Source organism: Panthera pardus, unplaced genomic scaffold (assembly GCF_024362965.1).
Source record: "Panthera pardus isolate Hobbes unplaced genomic scaffold, ASM2436296v1 HiC_scaffold_11, whole genome shotgun sequence".
In the NCBI taxonomy this organism is placed as follows: domain Eukaryota; kingdom Metazoa; phylum Chordata; class Mammalia; order Carnivora; family Felidae; genus Panthera; species Panthera pardus.
This window is the reverse complement of record NW_026526666.1, coordinates 28,346,397-28,368,550: the sequence shown is the minus strand read 5'-3', so window position 1 is coordinate 28,368,550 and position 22,154 is coordinate 28,346,397. Positions and strand designations below refer to the sequence as shown.

The 22,154-nt window shown below is 36.9% G+C and overlaps 1 protein-coding gene and 1 pseudogene across 9 annotated transcripts in view; one reads left to right on the top strand and one right to left on the bottom strand.

The window, feature by feature from the left end:
- EVI5 (ecotropic viral integration site 5) overlaps nucleotides 1–22,154 on the bottom strand; it is a 241,354-nt gene that overhangs the window by 180,381 nt on the left and 38,819 nt on the right. For 6 of the 9 annotated variants that reach the window (XM_019437919.2, XM_019437918.2, XM_019437929.2 and 3 more), the window contains one exon: nucleotides 2,045–2,274. The exons of 1 other annotated variant lie outside the window; for it this stretch is intronic. In XM_019437919.2, the coding sequence (XP_019293464.1) occupies nucleotides 2,045–2,193 (149 nt within the window). In that variant the 5' untranslated portion in view covers nucleotides 2,194–2,274. Of the gene's footprint in view, nucleotides 1–2,044; nucleotides 2,275–4,980; nucleotides 5,052–22,154 lie in introns of all 9 variants that reach the window. 2 more of the 9 variants (XM_019437920.2, XM_019437921.2) reach the window with 1 other exon arrangement.
- Nucleotides 3,720–4,075, top strand: LOC109259954 (elongin-B-like; annotated as a pseudogene).

The following is a 22,154-nucleotide window of genomic DNA, read 5'->3' as shown; positions in this document are numbered from 1 at the left end:
TATCTGACCTTGAGTCATCAAAAGGACAATCCATAAAAGAACAATTTCAAACTGGACAATCAAAATTTACAACTTCATCAAAATTTACAACAAAAGATACTGTTAAGAGAATGATAAGCCACAGACTAGGAAAAAATATTTCAAAACATATTATGTGAAAAGAATTCATATTCCAAATGTTCAAGGAACTCTTAAAATACAATAATAAGAAAGCAAACAAGCTAATTTTAACAGGCAAAAAATTCAAACAGACATTTTATCAAAGAAGATACATCAATGGCAAATAAGCACATAAAAAGATGCTCAACACCATTAGGAAAATCAAATTAAAACTACAAGATACCAGGGGCCTAGGTGGTTTAGTCAGTTGAGCGTCCAACTTTGATTTCAGCTTGGGTCATGATCTCAATGGCTCGTGGGTTCGAGACCTGTGTCAGCCTCTGTGCTGAGAAGGGATTCTCTGCCTCTCTCTCTCTGCCCCTCCCCTGCAAGTGCTGTCTCAGTCTCTCTCAAAAATAAACTTCAAAACAACACAAAAAAACTACAAGATACCAATATATGTTAGCTAAAATTAAAGACTATACCAAGTATTGGCAAGGATGTAGAGGAACTGAAATTTTCATATACTGTTGGTGGGAATGTGAAACGTATAGGCCCTTTGGAAATAGTTTGGCAGTTAAATGTTCACCTATCATATAAACCAGCCATTCCAATTCTAGGTATTTGCTCAGGAAAAATGAAGCATTCGTCTATCTGTACAAAGGTCTGCATACAAGTATTTACAACATTTCATAATAAAGAGTGAATAAACTAGCATATATCCATACTATACAATACCACTAAACAAGTAAAAAAAATGAACTACTCACACACACTACAACTACAACATGAATCTCAAAATAATCATGCTGAGTAAAATACACCAATAAAAAAAGTGCATACTCTATTATTCCATTTCTATAAAATTCTAGAAAATGCAAACTAATCTACATAACTGTAAGAGATCAATGGCTGCCTGGGGATGCAAAGGAGAATAATGGATATGTTTGTCTTGCCTTTGGTGATTATTTCACAGATATATACATATGTCAAAACCAATCAAACTGCACACAAATATGTGTAGTTTATTATGTCAATTATATATGAAAAAAAGCTGTTAGAAGTTATGTTCTTATCTTAAAGCCAATGGTAGTATACATCTTGACTGAACACAAAAGGGGGCTCTTCCAATGATTCTTTTGTAGCTGAAGCCCAAAATAGATTCTGATAATAATATAGTGAAGGGACACACAGGGTCCAGAGTATACATTGCTAACAAATGACTATTCTATTTCATGCCCATTAAGAGAAAAAGATACTGCCTTCTATGAGTAAACTGAATGAAGAGATTTCCTACTCTAAACCATAAATCAACCATCCACCCTAAATTAAATTACTTTACAAATTAACCAAAGGTGCTACTTATAGAGTTTAAATCAAAGATGGCAGTTTTGGGGCATCTGGATAGTTAAGCATCCAACTGTTGATCTTGGCTCAGGTCATGATCTCACAGTTCGAGAGTTCAAGCCCCGTGCTGGGCTCTATGCTGACAGCATGAGCTTGTTTGGGATATGGTCTCTTCCTCTTTTTGCTCCTTCCCTGCTTACACACACACACACACACACACACACACACACTCACTCACTCACTCACTCTCTCTCTCTCTCAAAATAAACTTTAAAAAAATAAAAATAAAAATGGTAGTCTTATTTGCCTTAACAAAATTCTAAAATTCAGTAACAATTTAGGGAATTTGCTATATTAACAAAAAACATCTCTAAAGCTATCTGAGCCAGGAGGAAATTTTAATACAACTTTAGTTTTAAGACCAACTCCTCCAAAAAAGACGTGAATACTTTTGTTAAGTAATTTTGACAAACAAGGAGACGAAAACTAGAAAATAAACATTCTAAAAAAAGTAAATTTTGATTATGGCATATATACATAAATGAATGGCTGAGTTCATATAATTGCAGAGAGAGAAAAGCCAAGCAACCTCACTCACCTATTTTGTTCCTCCAGTTTAGCCAGGAGTTCTAAGTCGTCTGGACTCAACTGTGAAGGGGAAGATGGTGAAAGGGCTGGCGTGGATAGTGTGGTAGATGAGGATGTAGTGTGTAATGAGGCAGATGGACTTGCCACCTGACTGGCCATCTGACTGACTGTATGTGATACTGTGTTCTTCACCCATGAGAGAGTAGAACTCAGCTTTTCTGCAACCTTGTCTGTCGCCACCTACAAATAAAAATTAAAGTTGAAAATATTTTAGTTTTACTACATTTATTACCAAGAACTTGGTAACCCTGTTAAGTTTTACTTAATAACCACCATCACAATATTTTCTTTGAGGTGATAAAGGTAACACCTACTTTACCAACGATTAGCCTAACATTAGCTTTTGGGAAATATTTATTTCAATTCTGCAATGTGAACAAACTAGAACAGTGTTTTCGAAACTACAGATTGAAACTCATCAGGAAGTAATACAATCTACATGAGAAATAAAACCAGCATTTTTGAAAAATGAGAAAGAACAGGGGCACCTGGGTGGCTCAGTCAGTTAAACATCTGACTGTTGATTTCAGCTCAGGTCACGATCTTGTAGTTGTGAGATCAAGCCCCGTGTCAGGTTCTGTGCTGGGTGTGGAGCCTGCCTAAGATTCTCTCACCCCTTCCCTCTGCCAATACCCTGCTAATGTGCAAGCGCTCTCTCTCTTACAAAAAAAAAAAAAAGGAAAATAACAAAAAATATCAGTGTCAATATATACTGTCTTATGAAATTGTTTCAGTTACATGTGTGTATTAAAACTACATACTACATGTAGATATAATTTATGAGCGTACTGAGTTGGGATATAAAATGTATTCTGTAGGGACACCTGGGTGGCTCAACTGGTTGAGCGTTTCACTCTTGATTTCAGTTCAGGTCATGATCCCCAGGTCGTGGGATCGAGCCTTGCACAGGGCTCCACGTTGAGCCTGCAGCCTACTTGAGATTCTCTGCTCTCTCCCTCTGCTGCCCCCCACCCCAATTTAAAAAAAAAAAATGTATTCTGTAGTCAAAATCATTTGAAAGCCAAGGATTAAAATATGTCCATTTGGTGATAAGGATAGGAGAATGCTGTAACATTACTAATAATTCAATAAAAACTGGGTTTGCTTAGCATAAGAAGTAATGAGACTCATGACATCTGTCTTCAAACAACAACAGAGTATTTTTAAAAAAGAGAGACGTTTTCTAGAGAACAAAATTATGATAAATGGTTGAGTTAGCAGAGTGGGAAAGATGCAAAACACAATTTTCACATAGTTGGAACTACTCAGAAATAGAATGGCATGCCTAGAAAGAGGAGACATTCCCATCACTGGCTAAAATAAAGCAGTAGTTATTAACAGCCAAACATCACAAGTTTAAGATAACTTTCTAAGTAAGCAACCAGAACTTAAAAAGCCCTTAAGATCTCAATCTCTCTTTACCCAAAGGATACAAAAATGCTGATTCGAAGGGGCACACAGACCCCAACGTTTATAGCAGCACTATCAACAATAGCCAAAGCATGGAAAGAGTCCAAATGTCCATTGACTGATGAATGGATAAAGAAGATGAGTTATAGAGAGAGAGAGTGGAATATTTCTTGATGATCAAAAAGAATGAAATACTGGGACAGGCAGCCGCCACGATGGACGTGTTCCTCACGATCAGTTGCCACAAGACCACCATCTTCATGGACGCCAAGGAGTCGACTACCATGTTTGAGCTGAAGCATACCGTCGAGGGTATCCTCAAGCAGCCGCCCGGTGAGCAGCAGCTGTACAAGGATGACCAACTTCTGGATGATGGCAAGACACTGAGAGAGTGCGGCTTCACCAGTCAGACGGCAGGGCCACAGGCCCCAGCCACCGTGGGGCTGGCCTTCAGGCAGATGAAGCTTTCAAGGCCCTGCGCATGGAGCCCTTCTCCAGTCCACCCAAGCTGCCCGATGTAATGAAGCCACAGGACTCAGGAAGCAGCGCCAACAAACAAGTGGTGCAGTGAGAAGGCCCCTGGCCCATCCCCAGTGCCCCCCCACCAATAAAAGAGATTTGGGTGTCAAAAAAAAAAAATGAATGAAATATTGTCATTTGCAACAATGTGGATGGAACTAGAATGTATTATGCTAAGTGAAATAAGTCAGAGAAAGACAAATAGCACATGATTTCGTTCATATGTGGAATTTAAGAAACATAACTGATGAACATAGGGTAAGGGAAGGAAAAATAAGATAAAAACAGAGAAGGAAGCTAACCAGAAGAGACTCTTAAATACAGAGAACTGACGGTTGCTAGAAGGGTACTGGGTGGGTGATAGGCATTAAAGAGAGCACTTGTTGGGATGAGCACTGGGTATTATTGTAAATGATCAATCATTAAATTCTACTCCTGAAACCATTATTACACTATATGCTAAGTAACTTGGATTTAAATAAAATTTAAAAAAAAGAAATAGCAAGTGTTGGCAAGAATGTGGAGGGAAAAGAACCCTTGTACGCGGCTGGCATAAATGTCAATTAGTGCAGCCACTGTGGAAAGCACTATGGAGGTTCCTCAAAAAATTAAAAACAGAAACACCAAATGATGCAGAATCCCACTTCTAGGTACGTAACCAAAGAAAATTAAAACAGGAGGGGCACCTGAGTGGCTCAGTCGGTTAAGCATCTGACTTCAGCTCAGGTCATGATCTCACCACTCGTGAGTTCAAGCCCTGCATCGGGCTCTATACTGACAGCTCAGAGCCTGGAGCCTGCTTCAGATTCTGGGTCTCCCTCCCTCTCTGCCCCTCTCCCACTCACACTCTGTCTCTTTCTCTCACAAATAAGTAAACATTAAAAAAAATATATTTAAAAAAATTAAAATATTTAGAAAATTAAAATAGGATAAAAATATAGATGTAAAAAAAACTACCTCTGATATTCAGTGCATTACACATATGTCCACATAATCATAAATCATGCCCAACTCCTAAGCAGATTCAGCTGCAAAATAAAATACATAAATAATATTCAAACATGCCATTACTTCACTAATGAAAAACAATGTAAATAAAAGCCATATTTGAATACCTATGTAACACTAAACATTCTTAATGACATGAGTTTACAATATAAGGTGTAATAGGCTTTTTAAGGGACTGTATTTTCTAAAAACTATCATAAAAAGAACTGCTTGATTATGAAGTACTTAGACATATAAAAGCTAAAAAACTATGAAGTGCTTTTATGTGCTCTGACAAGATCTTAAATTTTGTAACTAAATGGCTAAAGCACTGCCAATTATTTTCGGAATCAACATATTCTCATCTAATCTTAGTTATATATACCAATTCATACACACAGAAATTAAAACACCAAGACATAGGGGCACCTGGGTGGCTCAGTCAGTTGGCATCTGACTTTGGCTCAGGTCATGATCTCACAGTCTGTGAGTTCATGCCCTGCGTTGGGCTCTGGGCTGACAGCCCAGAGCCTGGAGCCTGCTTGAGATTCTGTGTCTTCCTCTCTCTCTGCCCCTCCCCCATTCATGCTCTGTCTCTGTCTCAAAAATAAAAATAAACATTAAAAAAAAAAAAGACACCAAGACATAAATTCTACCCAGATTATTTTAGCAAATACTATTCTCTTCATAGGTTGTCCAAGGGTTTTCTTACCAGAATACACAGATAACTCTTTCTACCCCTCTGCCCCCATTTCCTCCACCACAACCCAGCAGGAAAATTTGATGTAAGGAAAAGATAAAATGGAAAAGGGATTCTAAGGTCATGGTTAAGCAACTCAATATGACACTGGAACTTCTAAGACAAAGATTTGATTACAAGTGCTGAAAAGGGCCAAAGTTTTATTAACCTAAGAACACTTGTCTGGGAATGCAAGCTGGTGCAGCCACTCTGGAAAACAGTATGGAGGTTCCTCAAAAAACTAAAAATAGAACTACCCTATGACCCAGCAATTGCACTACTAGGCATTTATCCAAGGGATACAGGTGTGCTGTTTCGAAGGGATACATGCACTCCCATTTGTATAGCAGCACTATCAACAATAGCCAAAGTATGGAAAGAGCCCAAATGTCCATCAATGGATGAATGGATAAAGAAGATGTGGTGTATATATATATACAACGGAGTATTACTCGGCAATCAAAAAGAATGAAATCTTACCATTTGCAACTACGTGGATGGAACTGGAGGGTATTATGCTAAGTGAAAATAGTCAGAGAAAGACAAAAATCATATGACTTCACTCATAGGAGGACTTCAAGAGACAAAACAGATGAACATAAGGGAAGGGAAACAAAAATAATATAAAAACAGGGAGGGAGACAAAACAAAAGAGACTCATAAATATATGGAGAACAAACTGAGGGTTACAGGAGGGGTTGTGGGAGGGAGGATGGGCTAAATGAGTAAGGGGCACTAAGGAATCTACTCCTGAAATCATTGTTTCACTATATGCTAACTAATTTGGATATAAGTTTTAAAAAATAAAAAATAAAAAATAAAATTAAAAAAATAAAAATAAAATAATAATAGGGGGGGAAAAAGAATACTTGTCATTTTCAGTAACTCATTTTAGAACTTACTTCTCTTAGAAACAGTATTATAGAAGGGATAAGGGGACTCTTTCTGTTGAGGGAAGAATCCCCAATAAAGACAAGAAGGATACAGTAGGGGACCCAAGGAAAAGAAGCATAGGGCAGATCATTTAGGTTTCCAGGCAAAAGAAGTCCTTGACAGTGCATGGACCAGTGCACAGCTTCTCAACCCAAAAAGCCAGACAGGAACCAAAGACTAATTTAGCCAGTCTTCCTTTAAAAGGTCAGAGCCGTCCATGGTAGGTAACAAGATAACCTACTATAATTTGCAATCCTACTGATTTTTTCTACATAAATACAACTACAAATTCAGTTGTAAAGATGGCACTAATTTGTATCTCTAAATCACAGTAATCAGAAAACCTGACGTAAAATTTACAGGAAAATGTTAACCTTTAATGATACCAACCATTAATTTCAAATATACTTACAACATTCAAAAATTAATACTTCACATTTTCATTATATAAAAGTTCTCTACCAGAGTTAATTGTAGAAAAGGCAAAAAATTCCTATTTTTTGCTTTCATTTATTAAAACAAACAAATTTACCATACCCCTTCTGCATACTGTAGCAACAGGCTTCCATTTAAAAAGTTTGGTATAAAAATAAAAAATAAAAAAAATAAAAAATAAAAAAATAAAAAATAAAAAGTTTGTAATAACCAAGAGCACAATCCTGACATCCTTTCAACCTTGCTGAAATTCAGCTAAAATGAGATTCAATCTAGAACTACTGAAGGCTCAACAACTCATCTTCAAATGTTAAATACTTAAATATAACTGGAGTATTTAATTGCAGTTGTACTTTGATAAAGTTTCATACTCATGGTTCCAGAAATTCCATAGGGCTCATTTTTTATATATCATCATGTTCTATTTTTCTTTTAACTCTACAGTACTTTTCTAAATCTTTACCCTACCACCTCTAAATCTCCTTCCCTCATCCTATGGTAAACTGAGGTCATGAACACATAATAAATCTGACAATGTCATTACATCACAAAGTTCCTGTCTACCTCATAGAGGAGTTAAGCACTTTCTTTTAAATATGAACATATTTTGAAAAGGTTAAAACCATCATTATAAACGTTTAGTAATCAGGCACAAATGACCACATATTGTAGGATTCCATTTAGATAAAATGTCCAGAATAGGCAAATTCAGAGACATAAAGTATATCAGGGGCTTCAAGGGGCTAGGAGAATGACATAGGTAGGATTTATTTTTGGAAAGACAAAATGCTCTGGGATTCTACTGTGGTGATGGTTACACAACCATGTGAATATACTAAATGCCACTGAACTGCACACTTTAAATGAGTGGATTTATAGTATGTGAATTATATCTCAGTTTTAAAAGGGCTTAGTAAATCTCAGAAAACTACATATGATTCCAACCATACAAAAAAAGGCAAAATGATGGGGACAGTAAAAAGATCAGTAGTTGTTAAGGTTTGGGGAGGGATGAACAGGCAAAGAGCACAGAGGATTTTTAAGGTGGTAAAAATACTCTGTATAATACCATCATGATGGATATTTGTCATTACACACTTGATCAAATCCATACAATGCACAACACTAAGAGTGAACTCTAATGTAAACTACAGACTTTGGGTGATTATGATGTGTCAATGTAGGAACATGACACATAAACCACTCCGTTGGGGAAAGCTGATAAAGGGGGAAGCCAAGCGTGTTGGAGGGCAGAAAGTGTACAGGAAATCTCTGTACTTTCCACTCAATTTTGCTGTGAATCTAAAACTGTTCTTAAAGAAAAAGTAAAATCTTAATAATAAAGTTTAGTAGGAATCTTATAGATTACTACAATATTTGAATAGTATATCCCATGAAAAACAATCATGGTTCCTCTATTGCTCTGTATTTTATTAGAAGTTATAAGGATACTCTTGAGGAACCTGGGTGGCTGAGTCGGTGAAGTGTCCGACTGTGGCTCAGGTCATGACCTCGCAGTTCATGGGTTCAAGTCTCGCATGGGGTTCTGCGCTGATGGTATGGAGCCTGCTTGGGATTTTCTCCCTCTCTGCCCCTCCCCTGCTTGTGCAAAATAAATAAATAAAAACGTAATTAAAAAAAAAAAGTTATAAGGATACTCTTAACTGCCAGTAATAACTATTTTTATTTAATTTTTATTCCAGTATAGTTAACATAGTGTTATATTGGTTTTAGGTGTACAATATAGTGATTTAATAATTTTGTATGTTAGTGCTTATCAACATAAGTAGCTCTTAATCCTCTTTACCTATTTTACCCATACACCCCCACCCACCCCCACTCTGGTAACCCGGTTGTTCTTGAGTCTATTTTTTGTCTTCTTTTTTCCCCTTTCTTCATTTGTTTCTTAAATTCCACATGAATGAAATCATATGCTATTTGTCTTTCTCTGACTTATCTCACTTTGCATTATACTCTCTAGCTCCATCCATGTCACTGCAAATGGCAAGACTTCTTTTCATGGCTGAATAATATTCTAGTGTGTATACATATGTATATATGTGTATACATATATGTATACATAAACATCTTTTTGTGTTAGTGTTTTCATATTCTTTGAACAAATACCCATTACTGGATCATATGGTAGTTCTACTTTTATTTTTTAATTTTTTTTAATGTTTATTTTTATTTTTGACAGAGAGCAGAGATATAGTACAAGCAGTGGAGGGGCAGGGAGAGAGGGAGACACAAAATCTGAAGCAGGCTCCAGGCTTTGAGCTGTCAGCACAGAGCCCAACATGGGGCTTGACCCCATGAACTGTGAGATCATGACCTGAGACTAAGTCAGACACAACCAACTGAGCCACCCAGGTGCCCCTGTATTTTTATAAGGAAGCTCCATACTGTTTTCCACAGTGGCTGCACCAATTTGCATTCTCACCAACAGGGCAAAACGGTTCCTTTTTCTCCACATCCTGGCCAACACTTGTTTCTTGTGTTTTTAATTTTAGCCATTCTGATTTGTATGAGGTGCTATCTCATTGTAGTTTTGATCTGCATTTCTGTGATGAGTGACATTGAGAATCTTTCAATGTGTCTGTTGACCATCTGTATGTCATTGGTGGAGAAATGTCTGTTCATGTCTTCTGCTTATTTTTAAATTGCATTTATTATTTGGGTGCTGGGTTGTGTAAGTTCTTTATGTATTTTGGACACTAACCTTTTGTCAGACATGTCATTTGCAAGTATTTTCTCCCATTCAGTAAGTTGCCTTTTAGTTTTGTTGATTGGTTCCTTTGCTGTGCAGAAGTTTTTACTTCTACATAATTCCAATAGCTTTTTTTTTTTTGCTTTTGTTCCTCTTACCTCAGGAGACATATCTAGAAAAATGTTGCTATGGCCAATGTCATAGAAATTACTGCCTATGCTCTCTTCAAGGATTTTAATGGTTTCAGGTTCACATTTAGATCTTTAATCCAATTTTTGTGTATGGTGTAAGAAATGGCCTAGTTTCATTACTTTGCATGATGCTGTCCAGTTTTCCTAACACCATTAGTTGAAGAGACTGTCTTTTTCTCATTGCATATTCTTGCCTCCTTTTTTGAAGACTAAATGACAATCATGGGTTTATTTCTGAGCTCTCTATTTTATTCCACTGATCTATGTGTCTATATTTTATGCCAATACCATACTGTTTTGATTACTACAGCTTTGTAGTATATCTTGAAGTCTGAGGTTGTGACACCTCCAACTTTTTTAATTCTTCAAGACTGTTATGGCAGGGCACCTGGGTGGCTCACTCAGTTAGGTGTCCAACTTCAGCTCAGGTCATGGTCTCAAAGTTTGTGAGTTCAAGCCCTGCATCAGGCTCTGTGCCAACAGCTCAGAGTTGGAGCCTATTTCAGATTCTGTGTCTCCCTCTTTCTCTGCCCCTCCCCCACTCTTGCTCTGTCTCTTCTCTGCCTCTCTCCCCCCCACTCAAAAATAAACATTAAAAATTTTTACTGTACACACTGTATGTTAGTCAATTTGACAATAAATTATATTTTAAAAAATAACAAAAACAGGGGCGCCTGGGTGGCTCAGTCAGTTAAACGTCCAACCTCAGCTCAGGTTATGATCTCACAGTCCGTGAGTTCGAGCCCTGCATTGGGCTCTGTGCTGACAGCTCAGAGCCTGGAGCCTGCTTCAGATTCTGTGTCTCCCTCTCTCTCTGCCCCTCCCCTGCTCTGTCTCAAAAATAAATGATAAAAAATTTTTAAAGAAAGAAGAAAGAAAGAAAGAAAGAAAGAAAGAAAGAAAGAAAGAAAGAAAGAAAGAAAGAGATCGTTACAGCTATTCAAGGTCTTTTGTGGCTCCAAATTTTAAGATTTATTGTTCTAGTTCTGTGAATGTTGTTGTTATCTTGATAGAGACTGCATTAAATCTGTAGACTTCTTTGAGTAGTATAGACATTTAAGAGTACCTTCCAATTCATAAGTATGGAAAGTCTTTCTATTTGTTTATGTCATCTTCAATTTCTCTCGTCAATATTTTATAGTTTCAGAGTACAAGTCTTTCCTCTCCTTGGCTAAGTTTATTCCTAAGTATTTTATTATTATTCGTACAATTGTAAATGGAATTTTCTTAATTTCTCTTTCTGTTGCTTATTGATGTACAGAAATGCGATGGATTTCTGAATATTGATTCATATCCTGCAACCTTACTAAATTAATCAGTTCTAGTCGTTTTTTGGTGGACTGTTTAGGGTTTTCTATATAAGGTATGTCATCTGCAAAGTCATAGTTTTACTTCTTCCTTACCAATTTGAACGCCTTTTATTCCTTTTTTTTCTTGTCTGACTGCTGTGCTTAGGACTTCCAATGCTGTGAATAAAAGTGGTAAGAGTAGACATCCTTGTCTTTTTCCTGACCTCAGGGGAAAGAGCTCTGTTTTTCACCACTGAGTATGATGTTACCTGTGAGTTTTTCATATATGGCCTTGATTATATTGAGGTATGTTTTCCTCTAAATCTACTTAATTGAGGGATTTTATCCTGAATGGGTGTTATACTTTGTCAAATGATTCTTCTGCATCTATTAAAATTATCACATGGTTTTTGTCCTTTCTCTCGTTATGTGATGTTATCAAGTTGATTGATTTGCAAATATTGAACCACCCTTGCAAACTAGGAATAAATCCCACTTGATCATGGTAAATGACTTTTTTAAGTATTGTTAGGTCTGGTTTGCCAATATTTTGAGGACTTTTACATTTATATTCATCAGAGATAGTGATGCATAGTTCTCTTTTTTTATACCGTCATTATCTGGTTTTTTTTATCCGGGTAATGCTGGCCTCATGGAATCAATTTGGAAGTTTTCGTTCCTCTTCTATTTTCTGGAATAGTTTGAGAAAAATAGGTATTAATTCTTCTTTAAATGTCTGGTAGAATTCCCCTATGAAACTATCTGGTCCTGGACTTTAGCTTATTAAGTTTTTTTGTTTTGTTTTGCTTTTTGGGTTTTTATTTATTTATTTTTATTCTTTATTTGAGAGAAAGAGGGTGCAAGTGGGGGAGGAACAGAGAGAGAAGAAGACACAGAATGTGAAGCAAGCTCCAGGCTCTGAGCTGTCAGCACAGAGCCCAATGCTGGGCTCAAATCCACATGCTGTGGGATCATGACCTGAGCAGAAGTCAGATGCTTAACCAACTGAGCCACCCAGGCACCCTTATTAAGTTTTTGATCACTGATTCAATTTCATTGCTAGTAACTGGTCTGTTCAAACTTTCTAATTTTTCCTGATTCAGTTTTGGAACGTTGTATGTTTCTAGAAATTTATCCATTTCTTCTAGGTTGTCCAATTTTGGGGGCATATAATTTTTCATAATGTTGTCTTATAATCCTTTGTATTTCTGTAGCATCCACTTGTTACTCCTCTTTCATTTCTGATGTCTGATGTTGAGTTTTTTTTTTTTGAGAAGTCCAGCTAAAGATGCATCGATTTTGTTGATATTCCCAAAGAGTCAGCTCCTGCTTTCATTGATCAGCTCTACTATTTTTTGTTTTTTGTTTTGTTTTTAGTTTCTATTATTTCTGCTCTAATCTTTACTATTTTCCTCCTTCTATGGGTTTTGGATTTTGTTCTTTTTCTAGTTCCTTTAGATGTCAAGTTAGATTGTTTGATTTTTTTTATTAATTTGGTAGTTTGGGATTTTTCTTGCTTCTTGATGTAGGTCTGTATTGCTACAGACTTGCCTTTTAGAACAGCTTTTGCTGTTTCCCAAAGATTTAGCGCTGTTTTGCTTTCATTTTGTCTCCATGTAATTTTTGATTTCCCTTTATTGTTTAGTAGCATGCTTTTTAACCTCCATGTACTTGTGTTCTTTCCAGATTTTTTTCCTGTTGTTGATTTCTAGTTTCATAGCATTGTGGCTGAAAAGATGAATGTTAGGATTTTGATTTTTTTTTTTTTTTTAATTTGTTGAGACTTGTTTTGTGGCCTAACATGTGATCTATTCTGGATAATGTCCATATGCACGTGAAAAGAATGTGTATTCTGCTGTTTTAGGATGGAATGTTCTGAATAAATCAGTTAAATCCATCTGATCCAATGTGTCATTCAAAGCCACCATTTCCTTGCTGATTTTGTTTAGATGACCAAATCCTCTATTATTTTATTACTATCCATTATTTATGTTTGTTATTAGCTGCTTTAATATTTGGGTGCTTCCATGTTGGGTGCATAAATGTTTACATCTGTTGTATCTTCTTATTAGATTGTTACCTTTATGATTATATAGTGTCCTTCTTTGGTTCTTGTTACAGTCTTTGTTTTAAAGTCTATTTTGTCTGATAGGAGTATTTCTACCCCACTTTTCATACCCATTTGCATAAATACTTCTCCATCCTTTCACTATCAATATGCACGTGACTTTAGGTCTGAAATTAGACTCTTGTAGGCAGCATTTAGATGGGTCTTTTTTTTTTTTTTTTTTTAATTCAATCACCCTACGTCTTTTGATTGGAGCATTTAGTCCATTTATATTCAGACTAATTATTGCTAGGTATGTATTTATTGCCATTTTGTTACTTGCTTTATGGTTGTTTTTGTAGTTCTTCTCTATTCTCTTCTTCCCTTGCTCTCTTCTCTCATGATTAGTTGGCTTTTTTGGTGATATTCTTGGGATTCCTTTCTCTTACTTTTTTCCTATCTATTATCAGTTTTTAATTTGTAGTTACCATTCAGATTGCATATAACATCTTCTGCATATACCAGTCTATATTAGGTTGATGGTTACTTAAGTCTAAACCTATTCTTTACTCTTCTCCCTCTCCTCCCACCACACTTTAGGTATACGGTGTCATACTTTACATCCTATTATTTGTGAATCCTTTCACTGATTTTTACAGATACACTTATTTTTACTGTCTTTGCAGTTCCTACTTTAATTTTTATTATTATCTTATTTCAGAGAGAAAACACACACAAACAGGGGTTAAAGGGGACAGGGAGAAAGAAAGAGAACATCTTAAGCAGGCTCCACCCCCCAGCACAGAGCCTGATGTGGGGTTGGATCCCATGACCCTGGGATCATGACCTGAGATAAAATTAAGGGTTGGTACTCAAACATCTGAGCCATCCAGGTGCCCTACATGCTTCTGACTTTTCTTACTCTTACTTATGGTCTTTCCTTTCTACTCAGAGTCCCCTTTAACATTTTTTGTAGTGGTCATGAACTCCTTTAGCTTTATTTTTTCTGGGAAATTCTTGATCTCTCCTTCTGTTCTGAATGATAGCCTTGCTGGATAGAGTACTCTTGGCTGCAGGCTTATTTCCTTTTAGCACTTTGAATATATCATGCCACTTCTATCTGGTCTGCAAAGGTTTTGCTGAAAAATCTGCTGATAGTCATATGGGGTTGCCCTTGTATGTAACAGTTTCTTTTTTCTCGCTACTTTTAAATTCTCTCTTTATTACTACTTTTTGCCATTTTATTACTATGTGTCTGCCATGGACCTCTTCACTTGGATTTTATGACTATGTCAACCAATAATGAACATCAAAAGTGATTACAAAAAGAAGAAAAAAGTGATTACAAAGACTCACTTTGGAGACCCAGCAAACATGCTGTTGAGAAACAGCCCACATAGGGTCAAGTATAGGCTATTCTGGCTAACAGCCCCGCTGAGGTCCTAGCATCAACCACCAGACAGGAGTGTGTATACACCATCAAATGATTCTCGACCCTAGATAAAGAGTCAACCTCAGCCCCGAGTCTTCCCAGTCTACTTCTCAGTAATCTCCCTTCTCCTAATGCTCTGTCCAAATTCCTCACCCACAGAATACATGGACATACTGAAACAATTGTTTTAAACCACTAAGTTTTATGGTAGTTTGCTATACCACTATATGAACTGGAAGAGTATCATATGATCTCGCAAAACAAAAACATTCGATAATGCTTAAAAGGAAATGAAACCAAGAAATTAAAATATAAAGTAAGACATCATTCTGAAATTGTTTTTGAGGGGATGGTGGGCTTACATAGTTGAGAAAAAACATCTTTTTATATATCTGTAGTGTGATAGAAGTAGAAACAAGGGCAGTACACCAAGAAAATATACGACATTAGAACCAGAAAATTAGATTAATGTTTGGAGGTCTGAGAGAACAGCATTTAATTTAGTTAGGAAATTTTACTATTGATTTGTGGCTCAGAGTCAAATGCATTTAAACCACATCATTACTTTTCCACTGCTATTAAAATGGCATTTTGATTAGTACGCTAAAGCAGTGCCAAGAAATAAGAATTTCAAGACAGGCTTTTGTTTTACAAGTTGAGTGTTTATTTAAAGAACCTTGTTGTTTTAATTTTTTTTTTTTAATTATTTATTTTGAGAGAAAGAGAGAGAGCGCACACACGGGACGGACAGAGAGGGAGAGAGAGAATCCCACACAGGCCCATGCTGTTAGTGCAGAGTCCAATGCAGGGCTTGATCCCATGAACCATAAGACCATCATCTGAGCCTAAACCAAGAGTCAGATGCCTGACCAACTGAGCCACCCAGGCACCCCCTGTTGTTTTTTTAAGAATCTTGGTTGTTTTTATATTGAACTTTTTTATTTAAATAGACTCCATGCTTAGCACGGAGCCCAACACAGGGCTTGAACTCGCAACCTTGTGATCAAGACCTGGGCTGAGATTAAGAGTTGGACACTTAACCAACTGAGTCAGCCAGGTGCCCCAAGCATCTTATTTTCTTGAGTGATATAATTAACTTAAACACCTTATTATAAATATTTATATTTTCACTAAGAGACTAAAAAAAAGGAGAAACATATCAGTAAAGATATCCAAAAGAGTTTAGTTCAATGGCAAAACAATTTGTAATTAAATTTACATTTAAAAATTTTAGGTCATAGCTATAAAAAGGAATGAAGTACTGACATTCTATAACATGGATTAATCATGAAAACATTATGCTAAATCAAAAAAGCCAGTCACAAAATACCACATATCATGATTCCACTTGTAAGAAATGTACAGAATAAGCATTATCTATAGACAAAGTTGATTAGTGATTGCTTAGGACTGGGGAGAGTGGAGAGATAGGGAGCTATAACTAAAGAGTACAAGGTTTCTCTTTGAGGTAATGAAATGTTCTAAAGTTTTCTTTGATTATGGATGCATAATCTGGATAAACTAAAAGCCACTGACCTGTACACTTTAAATGGATAAATTGTATAGTATGTGAATCATGTATCAAGGAAGCAGTTTTTAAAATTTTTATGTATGAACAAATTTCTCCATAAAAATACAGCAGATTATGCAGCGAATGCCTGACAACCCTCCTCACCTCTAATCAAGTTTACATGTTTGAACATGTCCACTCTAAAACCTTCTGAACTGCTTCACTCTGGACTAGTTGCTCTCTACATGCGGTGCTCAACTGTCATCCAGGGATCTCCCTTCACTGTGATCCAGGTATTTCCTTCATGTCTCTTTGCACTGGAAAATATTTCCTAAACCCTTTGCGTCTTCCTTTTTCTTAATACATTCTCTCATTTTGGTGGGACACCTCCTCTCCAAGCTTCCTAAAAAGTAAAACTGAGACACTGCCTATGTAAAAGTACCTTTATTCTACTCTGACACTTGAAAGTTCTGAGAGTTCAGCTTCATTATAAACTAAATTAGAAATAATTTTCCCTCAGAGTTTTGAAGATACTGACTTCAGTTTTCTTCCACCTTCCATTATCTTTGTTAAAGAGTCTGAAACCACTCTAATTCTATTAATTAGCCTGTTTCCCTTAAAATCTAGGAACTCCATCTTCTCTTTAGCCTCTTATTTGTTAAAGTTTGCAATGAAATGCCTTGACATAAATATGTATATGTTTACTTTTTATTGTGTTTAGCACTTTGATGGGCTCTTCTGAGTTTTCCTGATTTATTTCTCTGATGATATACTACCTGTATTTCCACTCTCTCTCAAATTCTTATTATTCAACTATTAACTATTATACTTCTTGGGCTGGCTTTCTGATTTCACCTTTCCTCCCAACGTAATCACTACTTTCCAAAAGTCCTTATTTCACACAGCCTCACTTGATATTGTTACAAGCAGGACCCCTTCGTGGCTGAGCACTGGGGCTTTGACATTAGAGACCTGGGTTCAACACCAGTTCCTCTACTTACTGCTAATATTAAGCCTCAGCTTCTTATTTACAAAATAGAGATGATAATAATAAATAAAATACACACAAAGTACTAGCATATGTCTAGCACTCAATAAATGCAGCTATTTTCATACTATCTTTTTTTTCTTCTCCTACTTACTTCTCATGGCTTTTATGACATGTTCTTAGGGTTTTCCTTCTACTTCTCAGTAATCTTCTGTTGGATCCTTTCTATGCTTTATCAGATGTTGTCCTCCACAAAACTATATTTGGCCACCTCTTTTTTTATTCTAGGCTGGATCAAATACAAACTCTGTACCCAAGTTCTAGTCATCTCTACCACTTACTAGCTGTGTGACCTGGGGCAATTTACCTAACCAATTGATGTCTCAATCCTTCATCTGAAAAATGTGGATTAATAAGCATATCTAAACAAAGACTAAAGGAGTTTGTGACCACTAAACAAGCCCCGCAAGAAGTATTAAAGGGGACTCTTTGGAGGGGGAGGAGTTAAGATGGTGGAGAAGTAGGCGGACTGGGATTTCCCTTGTTCCTCAAACACAACTGTATTGAGGTCAGAACACTTGAAATACCCAATAAATCAGTTTGCAGGGTGACAGAAAAATCTTCACAGGTGGAGGGAGACAGCTTGGCAGGACTGAGGTGCGTGTATGCAAAATGGGGGACACAGAGCAGCATGGGCACTGAAGGGAGGGATCACCTTCTGTGGAGAGAGAAAGGGACAGAAAGAGAGGCCGTGCATTGTGGTTTTGTGTTAGGACAAGAGGAAATCCTCTCCAGACCACGGACTGATTTATGAGAAATACAGAGAGTACCAGTCTCCACTCTGCAAACAGCTTTAGTTGCTGAAGAATGGAATTATCAAAAATGCCCAACTTTCTCTGGACACAAGTTGCTGCTGTGTGCCAGTACTTGGGGGGAAGGGAGCTAGCCCCTGGACTCAGTAGCGATCTCAGGGGTACACTGGCAGACAACAGTCCCCTCCCTTGAGTACTGTGAGAAGAGGGTATATTGCCCTCTCAAGGACAAAACACCCTGCAGACACCAACCATATTGACAGGGCAGAGTGATGCTACTTCAGAACCAGGTCATCATGGTGCGAGATCCTTTAAGACATGGGGTTTTGAATCCCAGCCAAGTGCCTAGGAGGCATGGGAGAACTGTGGAGCAGGACAAGCCAGCCACCAGCACGGGAGGGCCTGCCTGAACAGCATGGTTTGAGACATAAAAAAACAAGACCCATCTATATGCTGCCTCCAAGAAGCTCATTTTAGAACTAAAGATATCTACAGATTTTAAGTGAGGGTATAAAGAACCATCTATCATGCTAATGGACACCAAAAGACAAATGGAGTAGCCATACTTATATCAGACCAACTAGATCTTAAATCAAAGACTGTAATGAGATGAAGAAGGGCATTCTATCATAATTAAGAGGTCTATCCATGAAGGACATCTAACAATTGTAACTGTTTATGCCCCCAATTTGACAGCAAACAAATATATAAATCAATTAGTAACTAATATAAAGCAACTCTTTGATAATAATACAATAACAGTATGTGGAGTTCAACAACCTATTTACAGCAATGCACAGATCATCTAATCAAAAAATCAACAAGGAACCATGGCCTTGAATGACATAGTGGACCAGATGGACTTAACAGATACATTCAGAACATTTCATCCTAAAGCAGAATACACATTCTTTTCAAATGCACATGTATCATTCTCCAGCATAGATCACATACTGGATCACAAAACAGCCTTCAACAAGTACAAAAAGATCAGGATCATACCATGCATATTTTCAGACCACAATGTTATGAAATTTCAAGTCAACCATAAGAAAAATTTGGAAAGATCACAAATGTGTGGAGACTAAAGAACACCCTACTAAGGAACAAATGGGTGAACCAGGAAATTAAATTAGAAATTAAAAAATACATTGAAGGAAATGAAAATGAAAACAAGAAAGTCCAAAACCTTTAGGATGCAGCAAAGGTGGTCCTAAGAGAGAAGTATATTGCAATACAGGCTTACCTCAAGAAGCATGAAAAGTCTTGGGGCACCTGGGTGGCTCAGTTGGTTAAACATCCGACTTCGGCTCAGGTCATGATCTCGCAGTTTGTGAGTTCAAGCCCCGCATCTGGCTCTGTGCTAGAAGCTCAGAGCACAGAACCTGCTTCGGATTCTCTGTCTCCCTCTCTCTCTGCCCCTCCCCTGCTCACACTCTGTCTCTCTCTCTCTCTTTTTCAAAAATAAATAAACATTAAAAAATTAAAAAAAAAAAAAAAGGCATGAAAAGTCTCGAATAGACAACCTAACCTTACATCTTAAGGAGCTAGAAAAGCAAAAGCAAATAAAACCTAAAGCCAACACAAGGGAAATAAGATTAGAGAAAAAAATATATGACTTAGAAACAAACAAAACAGAACACTTCAACAAAACTAAGAGCTGGTTCTTTGAAACAATTAATAATAATTGATAAACCCCTAGCCACACTTATCAAAAAGACAAGAGAAAGGACCCAAATAAATTAAATCACAAATGAAAGAGGAGAGATCACAATCAACACCACAGAAATACAAACAACTGTAAGAGAATATTATGAAAAATTATATGCCAACAAACTGGGCAAGCTGAGAGTAATAGACAAATTCCTACAAACATATCAACTACCAAAACTGAAACAAGAAGAAATAGAAAATTTGAACAGACTCATAACCAGCAAAGAAATTGAATCAGTAATCAAAAATCTCCCAAAAACAAAAGTCCAGGGTCATATGGCTTCCCAAGGGAATTCTACCTGACATTTAAAGAAGAGTTAATACCTATTCTTCTCAAACTGTTCCAAAAAATTGAAATGGAAGGAAAACTTCCAAACTCATTCTACAAAGTCAGCAGTACCTTGATTCCAAAACCAGACAGACTCTACTAAAAAGGAGAATTACAGGCCAATAATTCCTAAAAAACCTGGAAGCAAAAATTCTCAACAACATACTAGAAAATCAAATCCAACAGTACATTAAAAGAATTATTCACCACAATCAAGTGGGGTTTATTCCTGAGCTGCAGGGGTGGTTCAATATTTGCAAATCAAACAACATGATACACCAAATTGATAAAAAGAAAGGAAAAGAACAACATGATGCTCTCAATAATGTAGAAAAAGCATTTGACAAAATACAGCATCAATTCTTTTTTTTTTTTTTAATGTTTAGTTTTGAGAGAGAGAGAGAGAGAGAGAGACAGAGTGTGACTGGGGAGGGGGAGAGAGAAGGAGACAGAATCTGAAGCAGGCTCCAGGCTCTGAGCTGTCAGCACAGAGCCCAACGTGGGCTCGATCTCATGAAACATGAGACCATGACCTGAGCCAAAGTCAGATGCTTAACCGACTGAGCCATCCAGGCGCCCCAGCATCAATTCTTGATAAAAATCCTCAACAAGGTAGGGACAGATGGAACATACCTCAACATCATAAAATCCATATATGAAAGATCCACAGCTATTATCATTCTTAATCGGGAAAAGCTTTTCCTCTATGGTCAGGAACTAAGACAGGGATGTCCACTCTCACCATAACTATTTAACATAGTACCCAAAGTCTTGGCCTCACCAATCAGACAGCAAAAAGAAAAAACAGGTATCCAAATTGGCAAGGAAGAAGTCAAACTTTCACAACTTGCAGATGACATGATACTCTATATAGAAAATCCGTAAGACTCCACCAAAAAATTGCTAGAACTAATACATGAACTCTGCGAAGTCTCAGGATATAAAACCAACGTATAGAAATCTGTTGCATTTCTATACACCAATAATGAAGCAGCAGAAATAAAAATCAAGGAATCAATCCCATTTACAACTGCAACAAATACAATAAGATACCTAGGAATAAACCTAACCAAAAAGGTAAAAGATCCGTACTCTGAAAACTATAGAACACATACAAAAGAAATTTAAAAGGATACAAAGAAATGGGAAACAATTCCATGCTCATGGATTAGAACAAACACGGATAATGTCTATATTGCCCCAAATAATCTACACATTTAACGCAATCCCTATCAAAATACCACCAGCATTTTTCACAGAGCTAGAACAATCCTAAAATTTGTATGGAACCACAAAGGACCCTGAATAGCCAAAGCAATTCTGAAAAAAAAAAAAAAAAAAAAAAAAACCAGAGGGATCATAATTTCAGATTTCAAGCTGTATTACCAAGCTACAGTCATTGAGACAGTATGGTACTGGCACACAGATCAATGGAACAGAATTGAAAACCCAGAAATGGACCCACAACTATATAATCAACTAATCTTTGACAAAGCAGGAAAGAATATCCAATGGAAAAAAAAATATCCAATCTCTTCAACAAATGGTGTTGGGAAAACTGGAAAGCAACATGCAGAAGAATGAAACTGGACCACTTTCTTACACCACACACAAAAATAAATAAGGATGAAAGACCTAAATATAAGACAGGAAACCATCAAAACCCTCAAAGAGAACACAGGCCACAAACTCTTTGACTTCGGCTGTAGCAACTTCTTACTGGACACATCTCTGAAGGCAAGGGAAACAAGAACAAACATCAACTATTGGGACTTCATCAAGATAAAAAGCATCTGCAGAGCAAAGGAAACAGTCAACAAAACTAAAAGACAACCTATGGAATGGGAGAAGATATTTGCAAATGACACATCCGATAAAGAGTTAGTATCCACTATCTATAAAGAACATATAAAACTCAACACCCAAGAAGAACTCAGTTAAGAAATGGGCAGAAGACATGGGGCGCCTGGGTGGCTCAGTCGGTTAAGCGTCCGACTTCGGCTCAGGTCACGATCTC